The 26,717-nt window shown below is 37.9% G+C and overlaps 1 protein-coding gene across 1 annotated transcript in view; it reads left to right on the forward strand.

Moving 5' to 3' along the window:
• SPEF2 (sperm flagellar 2) overlaps nucleotides 1–26,717 on the forward strand; it is a 439,169-nt gene that overhangs the window by 381,317 nt on the left and 31,135 nt on the right. Inside the window, exons 29-34 of the mRNA XM_053699669.1 lie at nucleotides 3,874–4,012; nucleotides 7,837–8,066; nucleotides 12,617–12,723; nucleotides 13,149–13,331; nucleotides 21,047–21,139; nucleotides 23,041–23,214. Of these exons, the coding sequence (XP_053555644.1) occupies nucleotides 3,874–4,012; nucleotides 7,837–8,066; nucleotides 12,617–12,723; nucleotides 13,149–13,331; nucleotides 21,047–21,139; nucleotides 23,041–23,214 (926 nt within the window). The remainder of the gene's footprint in view (nucleotides 1–3,873; nucleotides 4,013–7,836; nucleotides 8,067–12,616; nucleotides 12,724–13,148; nucleotides 13,332–21,046; nucleotides 21,140–23,040; nucleotides 23,215–26,717) is intronic.

Raw genomic sequence — 26,717 nt, forward strand, 5'->3', positions numbered from 1 at the left:
TCAGGCCTGTGTTCAAACAAGTTACTCCTCCATGGAGTCTGAATTTAGTTCTTGAAGTTATTCAAGGGGCTACGTTTGAGCCTATGCATTCCTTAGATATTAAATTGTTATCTTGGAAAGTTTTGTTTCTTGTTGCTATTTCTTATGCTCGTAGAGTGTCAGAACTCTCGGCATTGCAGTATGAGTCTTCTTACCTTATTTTCCATTCAGATAAGGTAGTTTTACGTACTAATTTAGGATTTCTTCCTAAGGTTGTTTCTGATCGGAACATTAATCAGGAGGTAACGGCTTCTGCACAATTTGGACGTGGTCTGTGCTTTAAGGTTTTTACCTGCAGGCGACTAAGGATTTTCGCCAGTCTTCTACTTTGTGGTTTTCTCAGGAAAACGTAAGGGCCAGAAAGCTTCTCTTTATTTCTGGCTGAAGAGTATCATACGTTTTGCATAGGAGACTGTTGGGCTACAGCCTCCAGAGAGAGTTACGGCTCATTCCACGAGGGCCGTTATATCCTCATGGGCATTCAAGAATGAAGCTTCTGTGGAACAGATTTGCAAGGCTGCAATTTGGTCCTCTCTTCACACTTTTTCAAAGTTCTACAAATTTGACACTTTTGCCTCGTCTGAGGCCGCTTTTTGGGAGAAAGGTTCTTCAAGCAGTGGTGCCTTCCATTTAGGTTCCCTGTCTTGTCCCTCCCGTAAAATCTGTGTACGCTAAGCTTGGGTATTGATTCCCATTAGTAATTAAGATGATCCGTGGACTCATCCTGTCATTAAAAAGAAAAGAAAATTTATGCTTACCTGTTCTTTTTTGACATGATGAGTCCACGGCCCGCCCTGTTTTTGAAAGACAGATTGTTGGTTATTATAAACTTTAGACACATCTGCACCTTGGTTTTTCCTTTCTATCCTTAACTTTGGTCGAATGACTGGAGTGGGAGGGAAGGGAGGAGCTATTTAACAGCTTTGCTGTGATGCTCTTTAACGCCTCCTGCTGACCAGGAGGTGAATATCCCATTAGTAATTAAGATGATTCGTTGACTCATCGTGTCAAAAAAGAAATACATTTATCAGGTAAGCATACATTTTCTTTTTATTGGATCACATTATGCATGCTATATAAAATAATGCTGTTCTTGCCTTCTGTTTCTTCTGTACAAGGGAGTTCTTTAGATTTTGCTCCATGATTTAAACTTTTTGTGAACTTAAATGTTTTTAAGATGTTGGGGGGCCATACTACCTCCAACTTAGCGAAAAAGAGTCTCTGACGAGCAGCCTACTGTTGTTTTAGCTAGCCATTCTGAATAACTAATGATCAGGTAAGCTATACAGTTTCTTTCAGACTCAGATTCTAACACCTCAGATCCCTCTTCTAAAGGTAAAGTAGTTTCAGGACACAGAATATTCCTCCTTTTTTGTTCAAGCTTGCGCATCTTCGATCTCTGCTTAGGGAATTAAGTCTAAAAATAATTGGATCTAATTTTCAAACCTTCTGTTAAAGCTCTAGACTCAGGTTTTATCCTGTTCCAAAGGTAATTACTGAGATAATTACCAAAGAGGGTCCAAGTCTGGGCTTCATTTTAATTTATCCTCAGTTTTCAAGAGGATGTTTCCATTAACGGCTTTTATCATAAAGCTTTGCAAAACTATACCTTAGGTGGATGGTGCAATTTCCAGAAGAACTCTTTAACAAGCAAGTTACATATTTAGTCCAGCTATCTGTATTGCTTGTGTTGCAGTGGTTTCTTCTCTTTGGTGTGACAAACCTTTTTATCAGATTTTAGAAGATTATATAGATGATTAAAAAAAAACCTTCTTAGGTCAGTAAATGACTGTATCTGTGATTCTTTTGTTAATATAAATAGAATTAATGCCAAAAAATGGCCTTATTGGTCTTGATAAGAAGAGCTTTGTAGCTCAATACATGGTCAGTAGACATGGTTTCAAAATCTAAACTTTTATCTCTTCCTTTTCAAGAAACATTATTCTTTGGGCCTGGTCTAGACGCCATAATTTCTACTGTAACTGGAGGAAGAGGATTTTTTCTCCCTCAGGACAATAATTCCAAGAGAAAGAACAGGGCTACTAATAATTTCCTTTCATCAATCTAGGAACCAGGATAAGTTGTCTTCCTCTTCAAAAAAACAAGTTTCTTTCAGATCCTCATGGAAGTCCAACCCCAATTGGAACAAGGCCAAACAGTCAAAAATGCCTTCTTGTTGTACCAGTATGAAGGTGCTGCTACCGATTCACAAGGCTTTCTTGGAGGCAGGAAAGTCTCCCCCAAAAGGCATTACAGCCCATTCTACTAGATAAGTTCCATTTCCTGGGTTTTCTAAAATGACACTTCTATTAAACAAATTTGCAAGGCAGCAACAGGGTCATCCGTACATACCTTTTACTAATTTCTACCACTTTGAAATTCTTCTAAAGCATCTTTTGGTATGAAAGTCTTCCAGGCAGAAGTGTCTGGAAATTAGGTGCCTGCCTTTCAAAAAATGTTTGTCCTGCCCAAATTACTCTTGGTTATTAGTTGCCAGGATTAATGGCTTGTGCACTCTCGCCACCTTATGAAAGAAAACAAAATGTATGCTTACCTGATAAATTAATTTCTTTCATGTTGGTTAGAGTTTATGAGACCCTAGCTGTAGTCCTAGTTTGCACCTTCACTGCGTTTTCCTTTCCTTCTTTTCTACTTCTCCTTGCTTGGCTATACGTCAGACTGGCATACCTGAGAGGTAGTAGGGATTAAGTGCTCTTGGAGTTTTAGGAATCTTTGCCTCTCCTAGTGGCCAGGAGTTGAATTCCAGGAGTAATGGCTCATGGATTCTCACCACTACCATGAAATACATTAATTTATCAGGTTAGGAAACATTTTGGGGGGTTTTTCTCTTAGTTTTTTTCATATATTAATAAATCATTTCATATTATATTTAATATTATCTATAATTAACCCCTAGAGTGCTAACGACGGCTAGCACTCTCCCACCTTGAGGGAGATCTGGGGGCTCCGACCCGCTCCTACTCCAGCGATCAGGTGTGTATAGTGACAGGCATCGCCGGGGCTTCACGTTTGTGCGGCGACGTCACGAGCAATGACGTGATGACGTCACTGTGCAACTTTATTTAAAAATCACAATGGCAAGTATAGGGAAAGGGGGCATGCTGCTTAGAAGCCTGTATCTCAGCAGCTACAGACCCCAAGACCCACCATTGGAAAGATAATCACCTAACCTTTCCAACTGTATAAGTATTGGGGATCTGGGGGAAAAAAAGTTAAAAAAATATATATTTTAAAAAAATAAAAATAAAGAAAAAACTCAAATCAGCTTAGCACCCAGGTGGGAAAGTGTTTAGCACTCAAAGGGTTAATGACTGTCTGATACTCCAAATTCATGACAATTCCCTATGTTAAAGATGTCAGATTTTATAGGGCACATCATTAAAGGGACAGTAAAGTCAAAATTAAACTTCTATGATTTAGACAGAGCATGTAGTTTTAAACAACTTTCCTATTTGCTTTTATTATCAAATTTGCTTTATTCTCTTGGTATCCTTTGTTGAAAAGCAAACCTAGGTAGGAGCAGTAATACTCTTCTGTGAGCTAGCTGCTTATTGGTGACTACACACATGCCTCTTTTTTATTGGCTCACTTGATGTGTTTAGCTAGCTCCCAGCAGTGCTTTGCTGCTACTAGTTTTACACTTTAACAAATTATTATAAAGGAACAAAGCACATTTGATAACAAAAGTAAATCAGTTGTTTCAAATTGCGTGCTCAATCTGAATAATTTAAGTTTAATTTTGACTTTACTGTCCCTTTAACATATTTGTGTGTACAGTGAACTCTAAATTACGTTTAATTTATATTTTTCTAGAGGCAGCTGCAGATTCTCGACTAGAGTTGATTAAGTGGAAAGCTTTAGAAATGTATCAAGATATAATATCAAGAGCTGAGGATGCTTATAAAGATATGGAAATGTGCCTTGGAACAAGATTTCTAGGAGAAATGTCAAGGTAAGACAAAAAACTAAAACTTATATATAACTTTCCACTTCATTTACTATATATGTTAGTGTTTTAGGACTTTTTTCTGCTTTAAATCCAAAACACTTTATTAAGGAAAAAAAAGCCAGCTAGCTTTATTAATTCACACGTTATATTGTTCTAAATATTTTCCATGACTGCGCAGGCAGTGTAATATTTTGTAATATTCAGGCGGCATCTTCTATCTTCTTCCATCCGGAGCGGAGCGGGTCCATCTTGAAGACATCCGACGCGAAGCATCCTCTTCCATCCGACGGCGACTGAAGAATGAAGTTTCCTTTAAGTGACGTCATCCAAGATGGCGTCCCTTCAATTCCAATTGGCTGATAGAATCCTCTCAGCCAATCGGAATTAAGGTAGGAAAATTCCTATTGGCTGATGCAATCAGCCAATAGAATTGAGCTCGCATTCTATTGGCTGATTGGAACAGCCAATCGGAATTGAAGGGACGCCATCTTGAATGACGTCACTTAAAGGAACCTTCATTCTTCAGTCGCCGTCGGATGGAAGAGGATGCTCCGCGTCGGAGGTCTTCAAGATGGACCCGCTCCGCTCCAGATGGAAGAAGATAGAAGATGCCACCTGGATGAAGACTTCTGCCGGTCTGGATGTCCTCTTCTGGCCAGATCGGATGAAGATTTCTGCCCCTCTGGAGGTCCACTTGTGCCTGGCTGGGTGAAGACGGCTCAAGGTAGGGTGATCTTCCAGGGGGTAGTGTTAGGTTTTATCAAGGGGGGATTGGGTGGGTTTTAGAGTAGGGTTGGGTGTGTGGGTTGTGGGTTTTAATGTTGGGGGGGTACGGTATTTTTCTTTACAGGTAAAAGAGCTGATTACTTTGGGGCAATGCCCCGCAAAAGGCCCTTTTAAGGGCTATTTGTAATTTAGTATAGGGTAGGGATTTTTTTTATTTTGGGGGGCTTTTTTATTTTATTAGGGGGATTAGATTAGGTGTAATTAGTTTTAAAACTTTTGTAATTATTTTTTTATTTCTGTAATTTAGTGTTTGTTGTTTTTCGTAGTTTATTTAATTTAATTGTAATTAATTGTAGTTAGTTTAGGTAATTAATTTAATTATAGTGTAGTGTTAGGTGTAATTGTAACTTAGGTTAGGTTTTATTTTACAGGTACTTTTGTATTTATTTTAGCTAGGTAGTTATTAAATAGCTAATAACTATTTAATAACTATTGTACCTAGTTAAAATAAATACAAAGTTGCATGTAAAATAAAAATAAACCCTAAGATAGCTACAATGTAAGTATTACTTATATTGTAGCTAGCTTATGGTTTATTTTATAGGTAAGTATTTAGTTTTAAATAGGAATTATTTATATAGTTGTAGTAATTTTATTTCGTTTTAAGTAAATTATATTTAAGTTAAGGGGGGTTAGACTTAGGGTTAGACTTAGGTTTAGGGGTTAATAAATTTAATATAGTTGCGGCGACGTTGGGGGCGGCAGATAAGGGGTCAATAAATGTAGATAGGTGTCGGCGTTGTTAGGGACGGCAGATTAGGGGTTAATAAAATGTAACTAGTGTTTGCGAGGCGGGAGTGCGGCGGTTTAGGGGTTAATATATTTATTAAAGTGGCGGCGATGTCCGGTCGGCAGATTAGGGGTTAAAAAAATTAATGGAATTGTTTGAGATGTGCGGGGGGGGGGGCTCGGTTTAGGGGTAATAGGTAGTTTATGGGTGTTAGTGTACTTTGTAGCACTTTAGTTAAGAGTTTTATGTTACGGCATTAGCCCATAAAACTCTTAGCTACTGACTTTTAAATGCGGTATTAGTCTTGACAGGAGAGGGTGTACCGCTCACTTCTTCCAAGACTCGTAATACCAGCGTTAGACAAATCCCATTAAAAAGATAGGATACGCAATTGACGTAAGGGGAATTGGGGTAAGCTCGAGTCGCGGAAGAAAAGTGAGCGGTACACCTGTACCTGCCAGACTCGTAATACCAGCGGGCGTTAAAAAGCAGCGTTGGGACCCCTCAACGCTGCTTTTTAAGGCTAAAGCAAGACTCGTAATCTAGCCGATTGAAAATTAAATACTACTCGTTTCTCGGCTAATACAAGCCGTTTCATCAGACATACAAACTGAGTGTATAAAATGCTCTTATAAAGGGCTTTGCCGTTTAGGGCTAGATTACAAGTGGAGCACTATTTAGCACTCCCCACTCGAGGGTAAACTTTGCTAGACGGAGGCTTTTTGCTCTCGTCAGGTACCACTTTCCAGTTATCGCGACCGTGTTAACTTATTCTCCCCATAGAAGTCAATGGAGAGTGCAGATGAAAAAACCTAACACCTATTGCTTGTGCACTAACCCAACAGGGGTTATGAATACTTCACATTCCAATTTTCTTCACTTACAGAACAATGTACTTTTTATTGTAAATATATATTTCTGTTTATATATTTATATATACAGATAGATTAGATAGATAGATAGATAGATAGATAGATAGATAGATAGATAGATAGATAGATAGATAGATAGATAGATAGATAGATACTGTAGATATAGATATCTATTTTACATTAACATTATCAGATATGTAGAAATATATATTTATTAATTTAAAGTACATTATTTTCTATATTAAATATAACATATTACAAAATTATTATACATATTTTATATATATATATATATATATACAGTATATACATTTACATTATATGGATTATTTAAAATATTTTTACAGTATCTATAATACTTTTTATTAATATTTTTTAATGTTTTATATTTAAAATTCTGAAAATAGGGACATGTGGCTGTCTCAGAGGGACAGCAAGACAGAGCTCTGAATCAGGGACTGTCCCTCTCAAATAGGGACAGTTGTGAGGTCTGTTCATATTTAGACGTGTGCATGTATGCATATACTGTAGATGTTAAAGTCCTTCGCAGCCCTTTTATTGTCAAACACCTTATACCATATATCTTTGAGACCTTATAACTTTTTTTTTTTAACTATTTTTTATCAGATAGTGTTTATATGAGTGTACATGTACTTTTAAGCGTATTTATGCTGTATGTAATGCAAGTTTTTTTATTCCCCTACCCTTTATATAAGCTCTGAAATCGCAATAACGTGACAAGCGTAAATCTTGATTGCAAACAAGCAAACACATTTATTTTCAACTCATAATATGTGGATTATTTTCGCAACATGCAAAAAGGCTAAAAAAAAAATGATATCACTTGAATGCAACAGTTAGCGTGCCACTTGTAGTCTAGCCCTTGATAGGTCCTGGGGAGATGACTGAGCTGTCAGTAAAAGAGAAATATAGTCTTGTCTGGAGTACATATTGTCATCTTTCTCCATCCCAAACAGAGCGAGTTTGCATATCCTTTTGGTCAGATACTTAAAGGGACACTGAACCCAATTTTTTTTCTTTCATGATTCAGATAGAGCAGTCAATTTTAAGCAACTTTCTAATCTACTTCTATTATCAATTTTTCTTCGTTCTCTTGATATTTACAGATAGAGCTTGCTTATTGGTGGCTACATTTAGCCTTCAATCAGCAAGTGCTACCCAGGTTCTGAACCAAAAATGGTCCTGCTCCTAAAAAGCTCCTGCTTTTCAAATAAAGATATCAAGAGAACAAAGAAAAATTAATAATAGGAGTAAATTAGAAAGTTGCTTAAAATTGCCTGCTCTATCTGAATCATTAAAGAAAAAATGTGGGCTTAATTAATTAATTTATAGGTTGTTGTTATTTATTTTATTATTTTTACATTTCTTCTTGCACTGTGCGGCTTGTCATATGTTTTTCCTCTGTGTTCTTTTCACAGTATTGATACATTGGTTCAAGTTGTTCGTAACCACATTGAAACAAGCTCAAAGATAAAGTATGAACTTGTTTTAGAGCAAACAGACTTTTACATTAATGCTGATGTCAAAGTAATACCAGATCCTCCTCCTCCACCACCTATGCCTCCTGTAGAAACACCAACAGATACAATAATAACAATATTGCAACTTCAGAAAATGTATGAGCATTTTTTGCTGGTGGCACCGGAAGGTATAGTATGCATCTGAATTTTTACTTATTTTAGAAAAACATTTCTTATATGCTTGACAACATGTCAGACACTACAATAAACCAAACTATTAAAGGGACAGTCTACACCAGAATGTTTATTGTTTTAAAGGATAGATAATCCCTTATTACCCATTCTCCAGTTTTGCATAACCAACACAGTTATATTAATATACTTTTAACCTCTGTGATTATCTTGTATCTAAGCCTCTGCAAACTGCCCCTTTATTTCAGTTCTTTTGACAGACTTGCAGTTTAGCCAATCAGTGCCTGCTCCAAGATAACTTCTCGTGCATGAGCACAGTGTTATCTATATGAAACACATGAACTAACACCCTCTAGTGGTGAAAAACTGTTAAAATGCATTCTGAAAAGAGGTGGCCTTCAAGGTCTAAGAAATTAGCATATGAACCTCCTAGGTTACGCTTTCAACTAACAATACCAAGAGAACAAAGCAAAATTGGTGATAAAAGTAAATTGCAAAATTGTTTAAATTACATGCCCTATCTGAATCATGAAAGGTTATTTTGGCCTAGACTGTCCATTTAAAATGTGTCCCCAGTGTCACATGTAGTCTGTTATGCTTGAAATTTTAATTAGCCTCCATGTTTCTTGCATAAATATTTTACATAGTTTATCATTTTGAGCCCCAATTACCATCAACTTGGAATGTTTAATGATACAGATTTTTTTGGGCCAAAACAGGGACATATAAATACAATGGAGGGTTATCTTTGTATAGGGCTGCTCCAACTATTATCTCTCACTCAAAAAGATTTATAAACAGCATTAAAGATATATAAACAGCATTAAAGTTGTGTAAAAAAGTGTCAAGTCTTTTCAACAAATGTTTATACATTTTCATTGTTAAAGGGACATGAAACTCAAAATGTTTCTTTCATGATTCAAATACATCATGCAATTTTCAATAACTTTCCAATTTAGAGAATACAAGGCTCCAAGTGTATGTAGTGACCCACATACAATAAAAACCCTTAGGAGGGGCTCTCTATATAACAACAAAGAAAAATTGATAAAAATTAAAATAAAAAAAATTTAATCCACAGGGCAAATCCTCTAGGGACCTGTAGGACTCAGGCTGCTCTTTGTCATGAGAATGGTCAACTCCTCTAAAAACGATGATCTGAAACAACCCAAAGGCGCCTGATAGCTTAGTACAGTTATGACAGTCAGATATACAGTATATGTGAAATAAAGCAACTCACAAGTGAACAGCACCTCATAGGTGCTTGATGGGCAGGCTGGAGCTTCTCAGTTGTCCAGCTAACTTATACTGGTAGAAGCAAGAACTTAGGTGTCGATAACTCTCCACTCCACTGTTACTTACCAATAATGAGAGGGGTTCACCTTTTTTTCAAAGTGGGGTATCATACATCTAGAAGTGTCCCATATCAAACACCTGTCTGTTCCTTGTTTCCTTCTTAATAGCCCATGGCATTATTCCTTACTGTTTGGAAATACTGAACCTGGCCACCAGGAGAAGGCAAACACACCCCAGCCAAAGGCTTAAATACCTCTCCCACTTCCCCCATCCCACAGTCATTCTTTGTCTTTCATCACAGGAGGATGGCAGAAAAGTGTCAGAAGATTTCAGAGTAGCTCCTTAGGAAGGGTATCTGCCCTTCGATATGGGACTGGAGTTTTAAGTAGTTTTCAGCCTCTCATTAAGAGCATTAACGAAAGTTAGAGTCTGGAGATGCAGGGAGAGTCTATCTGCAAATTTTTTTGAGCAGCCGCTCCAAACCCACCAGTCGGCAGACAATCAAAGACTCATGCTGATTACATCAAACGCCATTACGAATACTAGGCAGCAATAATGATACCATCGCACAAGGGCAGGGTGCAATGCCAGGGATGCAGTGAACCAACTGCAGGTACGTAATAAAGTTAAAGAGTCCAGCAGCACAGCAGTGTGGATAAAAAAAAGAGCCGTTTATTTCAATATAACGGTAAAAGTACAAACACGGACAAGTCGTCTGACGTGTTTCTCGCCCTCTAGTGGGGCTTCCTCATAGACTGTGAACCCATCCAGACTGCCTGCTAACAGCAAGTGAAAGGTTAAACATAACTCTCCTGCCCCGGGGTCATCATGTGATTTATTGGATTTTACAGCTCTGTCTCAGTTTTCCGTGGATGAGTTTCACTCTGAGGCTTCAGAGGATGAACGGAGTCTGCTGCGTCTAAGCCTCCTGCTGCGGAGGAACCAGCCTTTAGATTTAAGATTGAACACTTACGTTTTCTTCTAAAGGAAGTCCTGTCTACATTAGAGGTTCCAGAGTCCAAGCTGCCTGATGAACCTTTGATCCCTAAATTAGACAGAGTTTACGAGGACGGGTAGTGCCTTTAACTTTTCCTGTGCCTGTAAAGATGGTGAACATTATTAAGAATGAATGGGACAGAATTGGATCTTCCTTTTCCCCTTCGTCTTCCTTTAAAAAATTATTCCCGATCCCGAACTCTCAATTGGAGTTGTGGGGTTCCGTCCCTAAGGTGGATGGGGCTATCTCCATGCTTGCCAAATGCACTACTATCCCACTTGAGGATAGCTCGTCGTTCAGAGAGCCGATGGATAAAAAAATGGAAACTCTTCTAAAAAATTGTTTCAGCAGACGGGATATTTGTTTCAACCTGCAGCGGCAGTTGCTGGAGCAGCCACCTACTGGTGCGACTCCTTATCGGATTTAATCGAGGTGGAGGGTCCCCTCAACGTTATCCAGGAAAGAATTAAAGCCTTGAGAATTGCTAATTCTTTTATCTGTGATGCAAACATGCAGATTATTTGCCTAAATGCTAAGGCTTTTGGCTTTTCGGTTCAGGCCCGTTGGGCGCTCTGGCTGAAGTCCTTTTCTGCAGATATGACTTCTAAGTCCAGACTTCTTTCTCTCCCCTTTAAGGGAAAGAATTTTTTTTGGTCCAGGCCTGGATTCCATTATCTCCACGGTTACAGGGGGCAAGGGTGCCTTCCTACCGCAAGATAAAAAGAACAAGTCTAAGGTACAAGTTTCTAATTTGTGTTCCTTTCGTTCTTATAAATCCCAATGATAGCAGTCCTCCTCTAAGCCTGAACAAACCAAGAGTATTTGGAATCCGGCTCAGTCCTGGAATAAGTCCAAGCAGAGCAAGAAGCTTGCAGAGACTAAATCAACATGAAGGGACGGCTACCGATCCGGCTCTGGATGGTGTGGGGGGCAGACTGTCACTCTTTTCAGATGCTTGGTTTGGGGATGTGCAGGATCAATGGGTCCTGGAGATCATAGCTCAGGGTTACAAGATAGGTTTCAAGTTTCATCCATCCAAGGGCAGATTTCTCCTCTCAATCCTGTCTTCCAGACCAGAAAAGAGGGAAGCCTTTCTGGGGTGCGTGCGGGATCTGCCCTCCTTAGGAGTCATTGACCCGATGCCTATTGCAGAAAGAGGTTTGGGATACTATTCAAACCTTTTCGTGGTCCCAAAGAAGGAGGGAACTTTCTGCCCGATTCTGGACCTAAAGTGCTTAAACAAATTTCTAAATGTACCCTCTTTCAAGATGGAGACGCTAAGTTCCATCCTTCCCTTAGTTCAGTTAGGACAGTTTATGGCCACTATAGTTCTGAAGGATGCTTACCTTCACATTCCAATCCACAAGGACCACTTCCAGTTCCTAAGGTTTGCGTTCCTAGACCAGCACTTCCAGTTTATTGCACTTCCGTTTGGTCTAGCTACTGCTCAAATAATTTTTACAAATGTTCTTGGGGCTCTTCTAGCCGTTGCCAGAACCCGGGGTATAGCAGTAGCTCCCTACTTGGACGATATTCTGGTACAAGCACCATCTTTTCGTCTGGCAGAGGACCATTTGGAATCTATTCTCTCTTTTCTTCGATCTCACGGATGGAAGATAAACCTAGAAAAAGAGTTCTCTTATTCCAAGCACCAGGGTGGAATTTCTGGGTACTATAATATAACGGCGATCATTTGGATCTGTCTCAATAGATTTCTCTGGACAACCGGTTGAGAGAATCGCTCTCTTGATGGCTCTGTCTTCATTTGTTCTTTCAACCTTTTAGTTCTTCTAAGCATGTTCAGAACATATAAAAATAAGTGACATTAAACCTTTATAGCTTCACCAAACAAAACAAAGCACCTACAATGAAATGTATCCATATTTCATAAAGAATTGTGCAGCAGTTTTAACTTTTTTTAACACTTATCTATTCTATATAATAAGAGACAACTAGACCCTAAGTACTGATGCCAATTCTATGATCACTAGATTACTCAAAAGTACTGGAAAGCAGAATTGTGTCTACAAAAAAACAACAATTATCCCCACTACGGCAATCTATAATTTCTGCTAACTATTTAATAGGTATGACTGTGGCCTCTATAGAACATGTGCAAGGGTAGCTGGTGCGGGTGCTATTGTAGAGTGTTAAATGAAATTTAAATGGTAAATGTGGTACATTGTGTTAATTAGTTTCCAAGAGCTCAGTTTTTTTATCATTGTATTCAATATTTTTTATTTTTTTCACTAGGTCGAATGTTTGATAAGGAATTCACTCGTATTCTCCACAGTCTTATAACAAATGACACTGCAGACTTTGTCCTTCCTGACTTATGGATGTTTCTCTCGTTGTTGGAGGTTAGCATAACATTTTGTGTTTCTGACAGCAGCTTGCTAACACTAATAATGTCTTTAACACAACAATATGCAATATTGTTTTAGTTATTTAGCCACAACCTCTATCTAATAAAGTAATAGACGTGCCCCACTTATAGATCTTTTTTGTTCTTTACCAACATCAAATAACCACTATTCTCAACATTGTTCCTCAATTTTAACACTGCAACATTGTAAAGTTATATCCTTTTATTTCATATTTTTATGTTTCCATTTGGGATATTTATTTGTAAATTTAATACAAATTTAAATATACAGGCCGAAAAAAGTTAGAAAATAACATATCTTAATTTAAAACAGACACAGAACACAGATGGTATTTCAAAGCCTTGTCTGAAATTCAAGAATGTCTTTTTGTTAATGCATAACCTAATTTTATTTTGCAGGTTCAAGAAATGGTATCTGAGTTCAGTGATGATGCAAATCTTGTGAACTGGCGAATGTTTCTGCTATCAGCAGCGCAACCATGGCCGTACCCATCAGTCAACCAACTTCTTGATACTCTAGGCAGATTTAAAGCTATCGATCATAATGAATGTGGTACTAGTACTCAAGAAATGTATAATCAGGTGATTTGTTGTGTTGTGTTGTGTTTCACTAACATCTAAGGAATGGAGGAAACTAATCCACTTATAATAATATAAGAAAATGTTCTTTTGGTTCACAGTAAATAAGTTCATAATTATGTGCTTGTTTGGGCACTCAAAAGTAAGGAAATGCCAAAACTTAAATTCTATGTTCCCCTTCCGCTCTATTGTTGACATAGTATATGACATTTTCAGTGACAGTAATAATGATATCACTTCTGATGTCATCATTTTGCATAACCAATTACTGCCTACATGATGGTTTAGGATAGCTTTTCAATGGGAGTTCAAATAGGTGATTCTCTCAGTTACTTTGGTATATTTTACTGACAGCTAACTATTTGCATGTCAAAAATAATAGTTTCTCCTTATAGATGGTAGTAATAACCACCAAGAAAATAAAGAGTTGCTACTGTTGCATTAATACTTTTACTCATATAGGTGCCAATGTTTTTCCTATATATTAGGGGAGCCTTCAATCCAGAATCCACTTGGCCGCCCCCATGCTAAACCCTGCATACCACACAGATATTGGGGCCGATTTAACAACCCCCGTATCAACCCCAATGTAACTGTTTCCGCACAAGCCTTCAGGCTCGCCGGAAACAGGAGTAAAGAAACAGCGGTTTTAAGACCGCTGCTCCCTAACTCATATGCCTCCTCTGAGGCTGCGGTCTGCAATCTGCTCGATCGTGTATGATCGATCTGATTGAAACCCCCTGCTAGGGCCGATTGGACATGTATCATGTCCGTCAGACTTTCATAAATCGGCCCCATTAACTGGTCCAGTCCATTAAACCAATACCCCAATAGTGCATTAACATTAAAATTCCTTGATCCCCATTCCAGCATATTAACTCTATAGTGCTTGTATGCCCTTCACCTTAATTCCAAACAATTACCTCCAAAGTCCATTGATGCTATACTGGAAGACACCCCAGCTAAATAATACTATACTAATATCCCCCCAGCATGGCCTTCCATCATAGGATCCAACTACTTGTAACTCTCGCCCAACCAATGGACCGTCCCTAACTTAGCAAGCAATGCAGGACACCACTCTATTTAATTGAGCAGATGAAGATTAAATACACAGTTTCAAATAAATGCTGTGTGGAAGCATACATAGGTATTCATGGATAAGTATAACTATGATCCAAAGGCATGTCAGAAAGCAGCAGAATGTCATACACCGGTATTTATAAAATAAGAGGCCATAGCAGTAAGGTCAGACATAGGTATTCATAAAATAAAAGGTAAAGCAGTTATAGAAGGCCAGAGAAGCAACCTCACATATGGCTATTCAGTGAAATATGTGATCCAGAAGCAGGTCAGAAATCAGCAGGAGGTCATACACAAAAGTGGGGGAAAACCTAACATCCAAAAAGTTGCACAAATCCGGTCTCATTTTCTCAAGTGCACTAACCCGAAATTAAATATTAATTGATAAACTATATATGACTGCAAAGGGCTCCAATGCACACACACACACATATATATATATATATATATATATAACATATGTATACCTATGTATTTATTTGTTTTTTATGTATATATATCACTGTAAAAACATATTCACCTACATATACATATTCTAACACCTGAGACCTCATATCTTTGAGACAGGAGTCAAGACCTATAAAAAAAAGTGTGGGAACTCACCAAGACTTCCACCATCCTCACAATTAATATTGTTTTATACACAAACTGTATTTATATGTATATAATCTATACACTTTAGTTAATGAAAGCAAATTAAATCCAATGAAGGTTTGAATGGTTGCCTTCTGATGAGGAGCTAAATAACCCCAGGGCAAGCCACACAGAAATGTAAGCACCATGTGTTCCAAGCAGTATGGGGTGATCACACAGCAGAACCGCTGACAGGCTTGCATTTAGTGTATTGTAGGAAGTGTTACTGTCCATTACTAGAGGATCTCACTATCCCTCTAACCAGACTGTGCTCCAGCTCCTCCCACCAGCAGCAGCGTTTCTGTTCTCTGTCCAGGGGGAACTTAGTTCCACCTGCAAAAATAGTGAAGAAACTCTGTTCCCACGTGTTCCTGCACGACTTGACCCCTGCTTTGAGACCTTACAACTTTTTATTGCAATATTTTTTTAAAAAATGTATTAGATAGTGTTATTATGGCTGTAACTGTACTTTTAAATGTTTTTTAATGTTTTTTGTGCCATTTTTTTATATAAAGGCAAATTAAACACCTTAAGATATTAAAGGGACAGTCTACACCAGAATTGTTATTATTTAAAAAGGTAGATAATCCCTTTATTACCCATTTCCCCATTTTGCATAACCAACACAGTTATATTAATATATGTCTTACCTCTGTGATTACCTTGTATGTAAGCCTCTGCAGAATGCCCCTTATCTAAGTGCTTTTGACAGACATGCAGTGTAGCCAATCAATACAGACTCCTAAATAACTCCTCGGGAGTGAGCACAGTTATCTATATGACACACATGAACTAGTAATGTCTAACTGTGAAAAACTTTCAAAATGCTCTGAGCTAAGAGGCGGTTTTCAACAGTTTAGAAATCAGTTTGAGCCTACCTAGGTTTAGCTTTTCAAAAATACCACCAAGGCAACAAAGCAAATTTAAAGGGACAGTCTAGTCAAAATTAAACTTTCATGATTCAGATAGGGCATACAATTGTAAACAACTTTCCAATTTACTTTTATCATCAAATTTGCTTTGTTCCCTCTGTGGTATTTTTGAAAAGCTAAACCTAGGTAGGCTCAAACTGATTTCTAAACCGTTGAAAACCGCCTCCTAGCTCAGAGCATTTTGAAAGTTTTTCACAGTATTCAGTACTAGTTCATGTGTGTGATATAGACAACATTGTGCTCACTCTCGTGGAGTTATTTAGGAGTCTGCACTGATTGTCTAAACTGCATGTCTGTCAAAAGCACTGAGATAAGGGGGCAGTCTGCAGAGGCTTAGATACAAGGTAATCACAGAGGTAAAAAGTATATAAATATAAAAATTGTTGGTTATGCAAAACTGGGGAATGGGTAATAAAGGGATTATCTATCTTTTAAAACCAAAAATAATTCTGGTGTAGAATGTCCCTTTAATGATAAAAGTAAATTGGAAAGTAGTTTAAAACTGCATGTCCTATATGAATCATGAAAGTTTAATTTTGACTAGACTGTCCCTTTAATGTAAATTGTTTGATTACATGCAGTAAAACAACTTTGCAATATACTTAAATTATTATTTTGTTCTCCGTTCCTGTCCTTTAATTCTGAATTTTGTGGGCTTTCCAATTCATGTTAAACATGAAAGTGCAGACACAACTATATCCCATACAGTCATAGGTTGCACACTCTAGTAAGCCATGTATAACCATTCCTAATTGGCCTCAGCAGAAAAGGTAACCTAAGTTACAATATGGCCGCACCCACTGCTTTATGGACATTAATTTTACCCTTGTTTTTTCAATATTTAAACAACTAATATATTTTTTTAAATTAAATGTACAAATTATTCTCAGGCTGATCTTTGCTCTGAATACATCATTCAAGGAATGATTTATTTAGTGTTTAATGTCCCTTTAAGCATAACAGTTAACCAGGGCTCTGAGGTCACACTAAACTAACCTGTGTTAAATTCAATTGCTCTCGAGCGAACTCGTTTCAATTTGTAATGCACATGTTACTTCCGTTGTGCAAAAACAGTCACGAAAAACCTAATATAAATCGCACAACTGTTAGTGCATCACTCGAAATCTGGCCCTGAGTTGTCATCAATAGTAGCCAAATGCGAAATAGGGGTTTTGGGGGGTTATATTATAAACTAGAGAAGCCCTTTTTGCCAATACAGAAATAAAAGCACTTTTTTTTTTTACTTGCAAGGTGATTACTGTCATCATATTAATCACCTGAGTATACAAACATAATTCATAATTTTATTTAAGAGAAGGCTATTTATCAAATTCCTGTCCGATATGATCCGATCAGTGGATCATGTCCGACAGACATCGCTGAAAGCGGAGAGCAATACGCTCTCCGCATTCAGCATTGCATCAGCAGTTCTTGTGAACTGCTGGTGCAACGCCGTCCCCTGCAGATTTGCGGCCAATTGGCCGCTAGCAGGGGGTGTCAATCAACTCGATTGTATTCGATCGGGTGGATTTCCGGCGAGGTCTGTCCTCCTCCTCAGAGCAGGTGGACAGGTTATGCTCTTGTGTTTCTGTCGAGCCTAAAGGCTCGCCAGAAACACAGGACTTCAAGCTCCATACGGAGCGTGATAAATATGCCCCAAAGTCTACTATAAAAAAATCTTTATCAGTGGTCCCATTGATTGGTTTCTATTGAGCCTATAAAGTCCCATTCCCCCCCCCCAAAAAAAAAAATGTGTTGTGTTTTTACTTTTTTATACAATGTTTGGGGGCATGCAGGTGATTCTCTTTATAATGATGGGTCTTGGAGGTCTGTGGCCAGTAAGGAAGCTCAAAATGAGAGGTTTGAAAACACCCTATCCAGCTCAATTTATTGCCTGTCACTTCCTGGTCCCAGCCCCTCTGTGATCAACACTCATGTTTTTGGTGATATCACCGGCACTCCCATTAAAAAAGGGGCAAAATAAATAATGACAGTATATTGCAAAGTTATTTCATTATGCATAACTAAACATTTTATATAAAAATATCAAGATGCTTACTGTCCCTTACCTAGCAGTCTTGCTACTGTTATTATTTTTGCTTTCAGTGTTTTAATTGCACAGAAACATTAACTGATAGGGACATTATTGCAATTGTTTTTTGACAGTGTTGCTAAAAACTGTATCTCAATAGTGATTAAACTCAAGTTTTTAGCCCAAATTTATCAATGTGTGTACAGACAAGGTTCCTAGACAAAGAACCTGTCCTCACATGTATGGGGCCTTCAGTGCAGTATCCATTGCTCAACTTTAACATTGCACGACCAAAATCTTGTGTAGCCCCACCCCCTTATCTTATGCAACCAACTGCGGGATTGTCAGTCATTCTGGACAAATCCGCCACCACTGAGGTTGCAGACAGATGAAGAAGCAGCTGCTTAACCTTCATAAAGGGGCCTTTATATCTTCTTATGTCCTAAGAAAATCCTAAAACTGAAACATTTGACATTTACACTTGTTGTGGCCTTATCAAGTATTTATATAGTGCACCATTTGTATTTAATCTCTTCAGTATAGTAATATTGTGAATGAAATAAAACTATATACTGTATGTTGTTAATTAAAATGATTTAGGGTTACAGTTTTTACATACTGTAATGGTAGGGTTACTAAATCATTACATTATATGAAAGCCATTAATATTATATACAGTGGATATAAAAAGTCTACACACCCCTGTTAAAATTTCAGGTTTCTGTGATGTAAAAAAATGAGACAAAGATAAATCATTTTAGAACTTTTTCTACCTTTAATGTGACCTATAAACTGTAAACTCAATTGAAAAACAAACTGAAATAGTTTAGGTAAAGGGAAATAAAAATTAAAAACTAAAATAATATGGTTGCATAAGTGTGAACACCCTTTTATAACTGGGGATGTAGCTGTGTCCAGAATTAAGCAATCACATTCAAAATCATGTTAAATAGGAGTCAGTACACACCTGTCATCATTTAAAGTGCCTCTGATTAACCCCAAATAAAGTTTAGCTGTTCTAGTAGGTATTTCCTGACATTTTGTTAGTCGCATCCTACAGCAAAAGCCATGGTCCGCAGAGAGCTTCTAAAGCATCAGAGGGATCTCATTGTTAAAAGGTATCAGTCAGGAGAAGGGTACAAAAGAATTTCCAAGGCATTAGATATACCATGGAACACAGTGAAGACAGTCATCATCAAGTGAAGAAAATATGGTGCAACAGTGACATTACCAAGAACTGGATGTCCCTCCAAAATTGATGAAAAGACGAGAAGAAAACTGGTCTGGGAGGCTACCAAGAGGCCTACAGCAACATTAAAGGAGCTGCAGGAATATCTGGCAAGTACTGGCTGTGTGGTACATGTGACAACAATCGCCCTAATTCTTCTTATGTCTGGGCTATGGGGTAAAGTGGCAAGACAGAAGCCTTTTCTTACAAAAAAAACATCCAAGCCCGGCTAAATTTTGCAAAACACATCTGAAGTTTCCCAAAAGCATGTTGCAAAAGATGTTCTGGTCTGATGAAACCAAAGTTGAACTTTTTGGCCACAATTCCAAAAGATATGTTTGGCGCAAAAACAACACTGCATATCACCAAAAGAACACCATACACACAGTGAAGCATGGTGGTGTCAGCATCATGCTTTGGGGCTGTTTTTCTTCAGCTGGAACTGGGGCCTTATTCAAGGTAAAGGGAATAATGAACAGTTCCAAATACCAGACAATATTGGCATAAAACCTTCAGGCTTCTGATAGAAAGCTGAACATGAAGAGGAACTTCATCTTTCAGCATGACAACGACCCAAAGCATACATCCAAATCAACAAAGGAATGGCTTCACCAGAAGAAGATTAAAGTTTTGGGATGGCCCAGACAGAGCCCAGACCTGAATCCAATTCAAAATCTGTGTGGTGATCTGAAGAGGGCTGTGCACAGGAGATGCCCTCACATTCTGACAGATTTAGAGTGTTTTTGCAAAGAAGAGTGGGCAAATATTGCTAAGTCAAGATGTGCCATGCTGAAAAACTCATACCCCAAAAGACTGAGTGCTGTAATAAAATCAAAAGGTGCTTTGATAAAGTATTAGTTTAAGGGTGTTCACACTTATGCAACCATATTATTTTATTTTTTTTATTTTTATTTCCCTTTACCTAAAAGATTTCAGTTTGTTTTTCAATTGAGTTGTACAATTTATAGGTCACATTAAAGGTGGAAATAGTTCTGAAATGATTTATCTTTGTCTCATTTTTTTACATAACAGAAACCTGACATTTTAACAGGGGTGTGTAGACTTTTTATATCCACTGTATATATATATATATATATATATATATATATATATATATATACAGTAATCCACAGAGGCAAGCACTCACTGGCGTTTTTAAACAAACAGCTTTTACTGTGTATAAAACATAAAGTACATATATACATACATTTGTTTATAAACGCCAGTGAGTGCTTGCCTCTGTGGATTACTGTATATTGAAGTTTGGCTGGCACCCTGGGGGTTGTACTGGAAAGTGAGTGCTGGGTTCCTCTGGATTGTCTTATATATATAAAACCCTAGGATTACCCGGGTAAAACGGACATTACCCAAGCGGCTGTGGGTAAACCCCAATGTATGATCATAAATCCCCTCATGAGTGCGGACTCACTGCATTAAACATATATACGATGCACTGTAATTCCCTCATCTTTACTATCTTTTTTTGCCTCCGTCATTCCCCAAGGATCACTTGGGGTGGATGCCAGAGGATCGGCGGGGTGCCTTCCTTGAAAACAGATATACACAGTAAACAGTGTAGATTGGGGACTTACAGTACATCAGGCTTTACCCACAGCCGCTTGGGTAATGTCCGTTTTTCCCAGGTAATCCTAGAATTCTTACTGTACCCATAACATATATATATATAGTGTGTGTGTATATATATATATATAGTGTGTATATATATACGTACATACATGCATACTCACATATTCTTTTAGGGGAAGTGTATTTTTTAGAATATATACCTAACTTCTTTCTTTCTTTAAAGGCTGAGCTATGGTTTACTGGAGAAGTGGGTGAGCAAAGGCACGAAGACCTGACTGAGCCATTGCCATTTAATAGACAGAAACATCTTTTACAGGTAAATTAGAATTCTCAATGTGCATTTTGCAGTAAAAATGTTGTCTTGCTTAGCAACCTTATTTGCACACCCCATTCTGTCTATGCAATTGTTAGACAAAAAGATACTCTAAATCCCACGCTTCTAATTTCTAATATTGTTTTCCTACCTTCTCTAGCAAGTAGTGATAAGAACTTAACTATAGCATACTGAAGTATTTTTATGGACTTTGGGCTCCATTTATCATCTGCCGGCCAAAAGAGGTTTGTTACCATGAACCTTGTCTGTCTGACATTGTGGTGAGCAGGCAGTATTGTGCTTGTGCAATGACGCCGCTGCTCGCATGCTGCCAATCGTGTGCCAGCAGGGGCTGTCAATCATCCCGATTAGTTGGGATGATTGCTGCCACATTTTAGGTGGTGGAGAGGTTAAGTAGCAGCAGTCTTAAGACTTTAACTACTTAACTAGGGTATTAAGATCGCTTTGCTCGAACCTGAAAAGTTGGGGCTCCAAAGCTGCCTTTGCAGTTTAATAAATAGAACTGAAAGATAATGAACAGTGAATATAATAGATACAATAATTTAAAATTCTTTATTATATATAAAAAGAGCAATACAAGAGCATACAGGTCATATTTTGCAGTTAAAAAGTAGCAGGTTCAGGAGTCATTTTTAGAAACAAATCTTTACAGAAAAGATGTTTTAGGCATAGAGTAGACTTGTAATAGGGATGTAGGGGATAAATACAGTGAGGTTAATTAATGAGGAATATAGAAAAATAAGCTTCTCTGTGTTAAATTTTAATTTAGAAAAACATTTCAAATTATTTATCCACAAAATTGCCAACATTTTAATAGTGCATTAAGGGAAGGAAAGTTAACAAACTAGTCTACTCCATAAAATAGAATAGAAACTGTTTAATACCTGTGGCGCTAGAGGAAAGCTGAACACTAAATACTATATGGCTGTTAAGGTCATATATTCCCTTTACACTGTCGGTATCACTAACTACATCTGCTAGCGCAGTTCATCTTTGTTTTTTCAATATTTTAATAGTGCATTTCATAGCAAAATAAAGTCTTGATAATGTTTTCTAAAGCGTTATACTATACCCTTCTGTGTCTGGTGGGGTACGATTAACATAATTAAATTCAGTGTATAGGCCCAGCACTCGTTACCCAGGCAAGTAGGTGCACGCTGTAGGGACCCTGCAATAGTCCACAATATTAATCCAAAGATAGCAGAAGACAGCAGCACCTTCTTAATGCAAAAAAGATTTCTTTATTGATGAGACATCATAGCAGAAAAAAAGAAACAACGTTTCGGTCACAAACTGACCTTAGTCATGTTCTCCACATGAACATGACTAATATCAGTTTGTGACCGAAACGTTGTTTCTTTTTTTCTGCTATGATGTCTCATCAATAAAGAAATCTTTTTTGCATTAAGAAGGTGCTGCTGTCTTCTGCTATCTTTGTACGATTAACATAAACAAGGACAGTAAGCTTAAAGGAAGTGCAGTAAGCAGTAAGTCGAAGTAGCCAAAGTAAAATCCATTTGTAGGAAGTTCCAATTTAACAGATTTTTCTAAGGTAATACAGTTATTAACTTAGAATACTTGATAGGTTAAAGTGCAAGACACGGATTTGGTTATTTTTAGAGGATTCTACAAATCATAGAATTGTGTTGGCCAGGGATACAATATGCATGATAGTAACGTCCAACTGGCGTTACAGTCTGGAAATCAATAAATAATAAAATTGTCTGATTGTATTTATTTCAGTATACATATGCATTATGTTTTCCCAGCTATTACCTTGATCTTCTTTAGAAAATGTATATAGAAATAATTCTTAATACAGTTGTACTGAATTGCATTTTTGAGATAAAATTTTAACAAATAAAAATTCTCCTCTTTTTCAGTTCTTCTTCATTTTATTTGCTGATCCAAAAACAGATCCACCCAAGCTAAACTATACAGAGATGCTGCTATATTTTGCTTCACATCATGATCGTACTCAAGGTTTCTATAGAGCGTTAAGTCTTCTAAATGGGAAAAATATCCTGAACCAATCAGAAGGCAGTATTTTTCTAAAGGTATGTATTTTCAAGTCTTGTACTGTACATTTTTATGTTTTACCATGCTCTCATTTATTACAATTTTATTTTAAGATGTTTCATCATTAAACAAAAAAATAAAGACCGACACTGTTTTTGTTTCTATTTTTAATATAAAAATGTTTCCCTAAAAAAAAACTTGTTCTGAAACTGCCTTTTCCAGTCTCTGTAGGTTGGAGAGTGAATGTTGTCTGAACTTCAGAATGATAACACTGTCAATTCACGCGTCTGGCCATTTTAAAAATGTAAAATTTAGTAATAATACAAAGGCATCACTTTAACCCCTCCCTTATTAAAAAAATATTTTATTACAATATTAGAATTACAAAAGGGAAAAGGTGTTTATGTATTGAAACACTTCATACAACCTGCCAGTAAAGACTTGGAAAGAATACATAAGCTGCACTCTTGAAGTGTTATGTAGCTTGTTAGTTTTAATCATGTGTTAGGAATTAAAACTTAATTATTATTAAAGTAAGATAAAATAAAGTGTGGACAAAGTGGAAAAAACTACTGGTACCCTTCCACTTTTTTAGGAAAAAGCACAATTTTTTCTAAACTAAGTAAAAATTGACAAAAGTATTTGGTATCCACCATTCTTGATTTCAATTGTAATAGAAAAGAAACGTCAATTTTGAGTAAAGAGATTATATATTACATTAAACAGTAAAACAAATGAGAATTGTACGGACAAAAATATTGGTACTCTAATTGGTAACCTAATATTAAGTAGCACAGCCATTGGAGACATTGAGGCCCATTTATCAAGCTCCGTATGGAGCTTGTGGGCCCGTGTTTCTGGTGAGTCTTCAGACTCGCCAGAAACAGCAGTTATGAAGCAGCGGTCTAAAGACTGCTGCTCCATAACCCTGTCCACCTGCTCTGAGCAGGCGGACAGGAATTGCCACAATTCAACCCGATCAAGTACGATCGGGTTGATTGACACCTCCCTGCTGGCAGCTGATTGGCCTCGAGTCTGCAGGGGGCGGCGTTGCACCAGAAGCTCTTGTGAGCTGCTGGTGCAATACTGAATACGGAGAGCGTATTGCTCTCCGCATTCAGTGAGGTCTTGCGGACCTGATCCGCACTGTCGGATCAGGTCCGCAAGACCTTTGATAATTCAGCCTCAATAACTGCAATTAAGCGCTTTCTGTAGCTCTGAATATGATGTCTACACTTTTTGACTGGGATTTTCACCATTTTTCTTGTTTCCCATGTTTAAATTGCTCCAATTGCAATAGCTTAATAAAAGGTGTTTTTTTTTTCACCCAAGTACAGGTCAAAAATGTAAAATTCATGGGTACTATATCTGTAATGCTTTGTTTGTGATTTATGTTATCAAATGCCCATGTGGCATAATTTATATAGGAGAAATGACACAGAGGGCCCGTGATAGAATCTTACAACATAAGTCAAAAATAAGAACAAAGGATTTAAATGCCCCAGTTTCAAACCACTTTTTATGTGCTGGCCACTCTATTTCACAGTTACGATTCCAGATCATAGACTCTGTTCCTATCCCCAGACAAGGAGGTAATAAAACTTTACTTCTAAATAAAAAAGCTTTTTGGATACATAAATTGGATGCTTTGACCCCAAGGGGTATGAACAGAGAACTAGACTGGAATCTGTTTATCTAGTTTAATTAATTAATCTTTTTGACAAGTTAATAAATATATATAAGGGCTAAAAATAGGTCCAGGCTAACACTTTTATGTATTAGGATGAATGCATAGATATTCAATATTTTTTGGTAAATATATTTTAAGTAATAAGATTGGATATAAATTCTGCTTCTCTATATATGTATATACATCAGTACAGGTCACATTGTGATTAAGGTAATAATAATTGTAGTCACCAGGTGGCACTGCTGTGGAGTTTGTGAACACTAAGGTGTTTATGAGGGAGGAGCTACTCACCTGGAGACAGATATATAAGGATATGATGTCAGTACACAATGTATAGGGCATAGGAGGTGGTGAGTACCCCAGCCATTGGGATTGTAAAGGTGCCTGTTTTATAATAAAAACGCTTGTTTTTTGTAACATTTTTTTATTCCATCGGTGGAATTACGTATCAAAGCTATGGAGGACTCTGATAGTATGTTACAGGGTTCCACTCCTTCTTTAGGGAATAATAATACCTTGCATACGAAGAGAGAATCGCTCTACCAGGAACGAACAACAGCTCATCAGCTAGTTCTATGGCGATTTACCACCCGGAAGCAGCCTCTTTTAGACCATTGTGCTTTTCACAGAAGAAAACTTTCCTGAAGTATATCAGTCTGATCCCGCCAAGTAAGGTCAGTCCAGCCCCGAAATACCAGGCAATTCTCCTCTGAACAAGTAACATGACAACCCCAGATGATCGTTTCGGCCTCCTATGGGCCTCGTCAGTGAGGTGCAGCCACATTACTCTAAGCACACTGGGCAAGGAGTCCATGTCTGGTTTCCCCCATCACCCATAGGGAGATTTTCCCAGGGTCATTTTAATTTGCATACGAAGAGAGAAGCCATCTACCAGGAACAAACAACAGCTCATCAGCTAGTTCTATTGCGATTTACCACCCGGAAGCAGCCTCTTTTAGACCAGTGTGCTTTTTACAGAAGAAAACATTCCTAAAGTATATCAATCTGATCCCGCCAAGTAAGGTCAGTCCAGCCCCAAAATACCAGGCAATTTTCCTCTGAACAAGCAACATGACCACCCCAGACGATCGTTTCGACCTACTAGGGGCCTTGTCAGTGAGGTGCAGCCACATTCCTCTAAGGGAGACATCCCCAGGGTCATTTTAATTTGCATACGAACATAATAAAATAATACCTGTTTATATTTTGAGGAGGCTGTGGTTTGCCCGCCTGCTAAATTTTGTTCCAATTGCCTAAGCACTGTTTTAAAGTCTAAGAAAGGAGCTATGTCTGCCAATACTCATAGCGCAATTAGTCCCTCTGAGCCATCAACTTCTCAGGACTCTATGACCCGAGAGATTTCTGCCCTGTCTACTCAAACCGCTTCACATGCAGTTCCCCGCGGCACAGCTAATTCTCCATCTGGAGGGGTCCTTTTTCCTGCGGACTTTACCGTGCAGCTACAATCGGCGGTGTCTGCGGCCATGAGTGCCCTACTTATCTCTGGGAAATGTAAGAGAAAGGTTAAACATAGTTCTCCTGACTTAGAGTCATCTAAATTCCTATCGGATCTAGCCTGTATGTCTCAGCTATCCAAGGATGAGTTAACCTCTGTGGCGTCAGAGGGTGAACTTTGTGAGTCGGAGACGTCTGTTACTAAGTCTCCTCCAGCGGAGGAACCCACCTTTAGATTTAAAATTGAACATGTGCGTTTTTTACTAAAGGAGGTCCTGTCTACGCTAGAGGTTCCAGAGGCTAAGCTACCTGAGGAACCTAAGATCCCTAAGTTAGACAGGGTCTACGAAGACAGAAAGGTCCCACAGACTCTTCCTGTACCAGTTCGTATGGTGA

The sequence above is a fragment of the Bombina bombina genome, chromosome 2 (genome assembly GCF_027579735.1).
Source record: "Bombina bombina isolate aBomBom1 chromosome 2, aBomBom1.pri, whole genome shotgun sequence".
Lineage (NCBI taxonomy): Eukaryota > Metazoa > Chordata > Amphibia > Anura > Bombinatoridae > Bombina > Bombina bombina.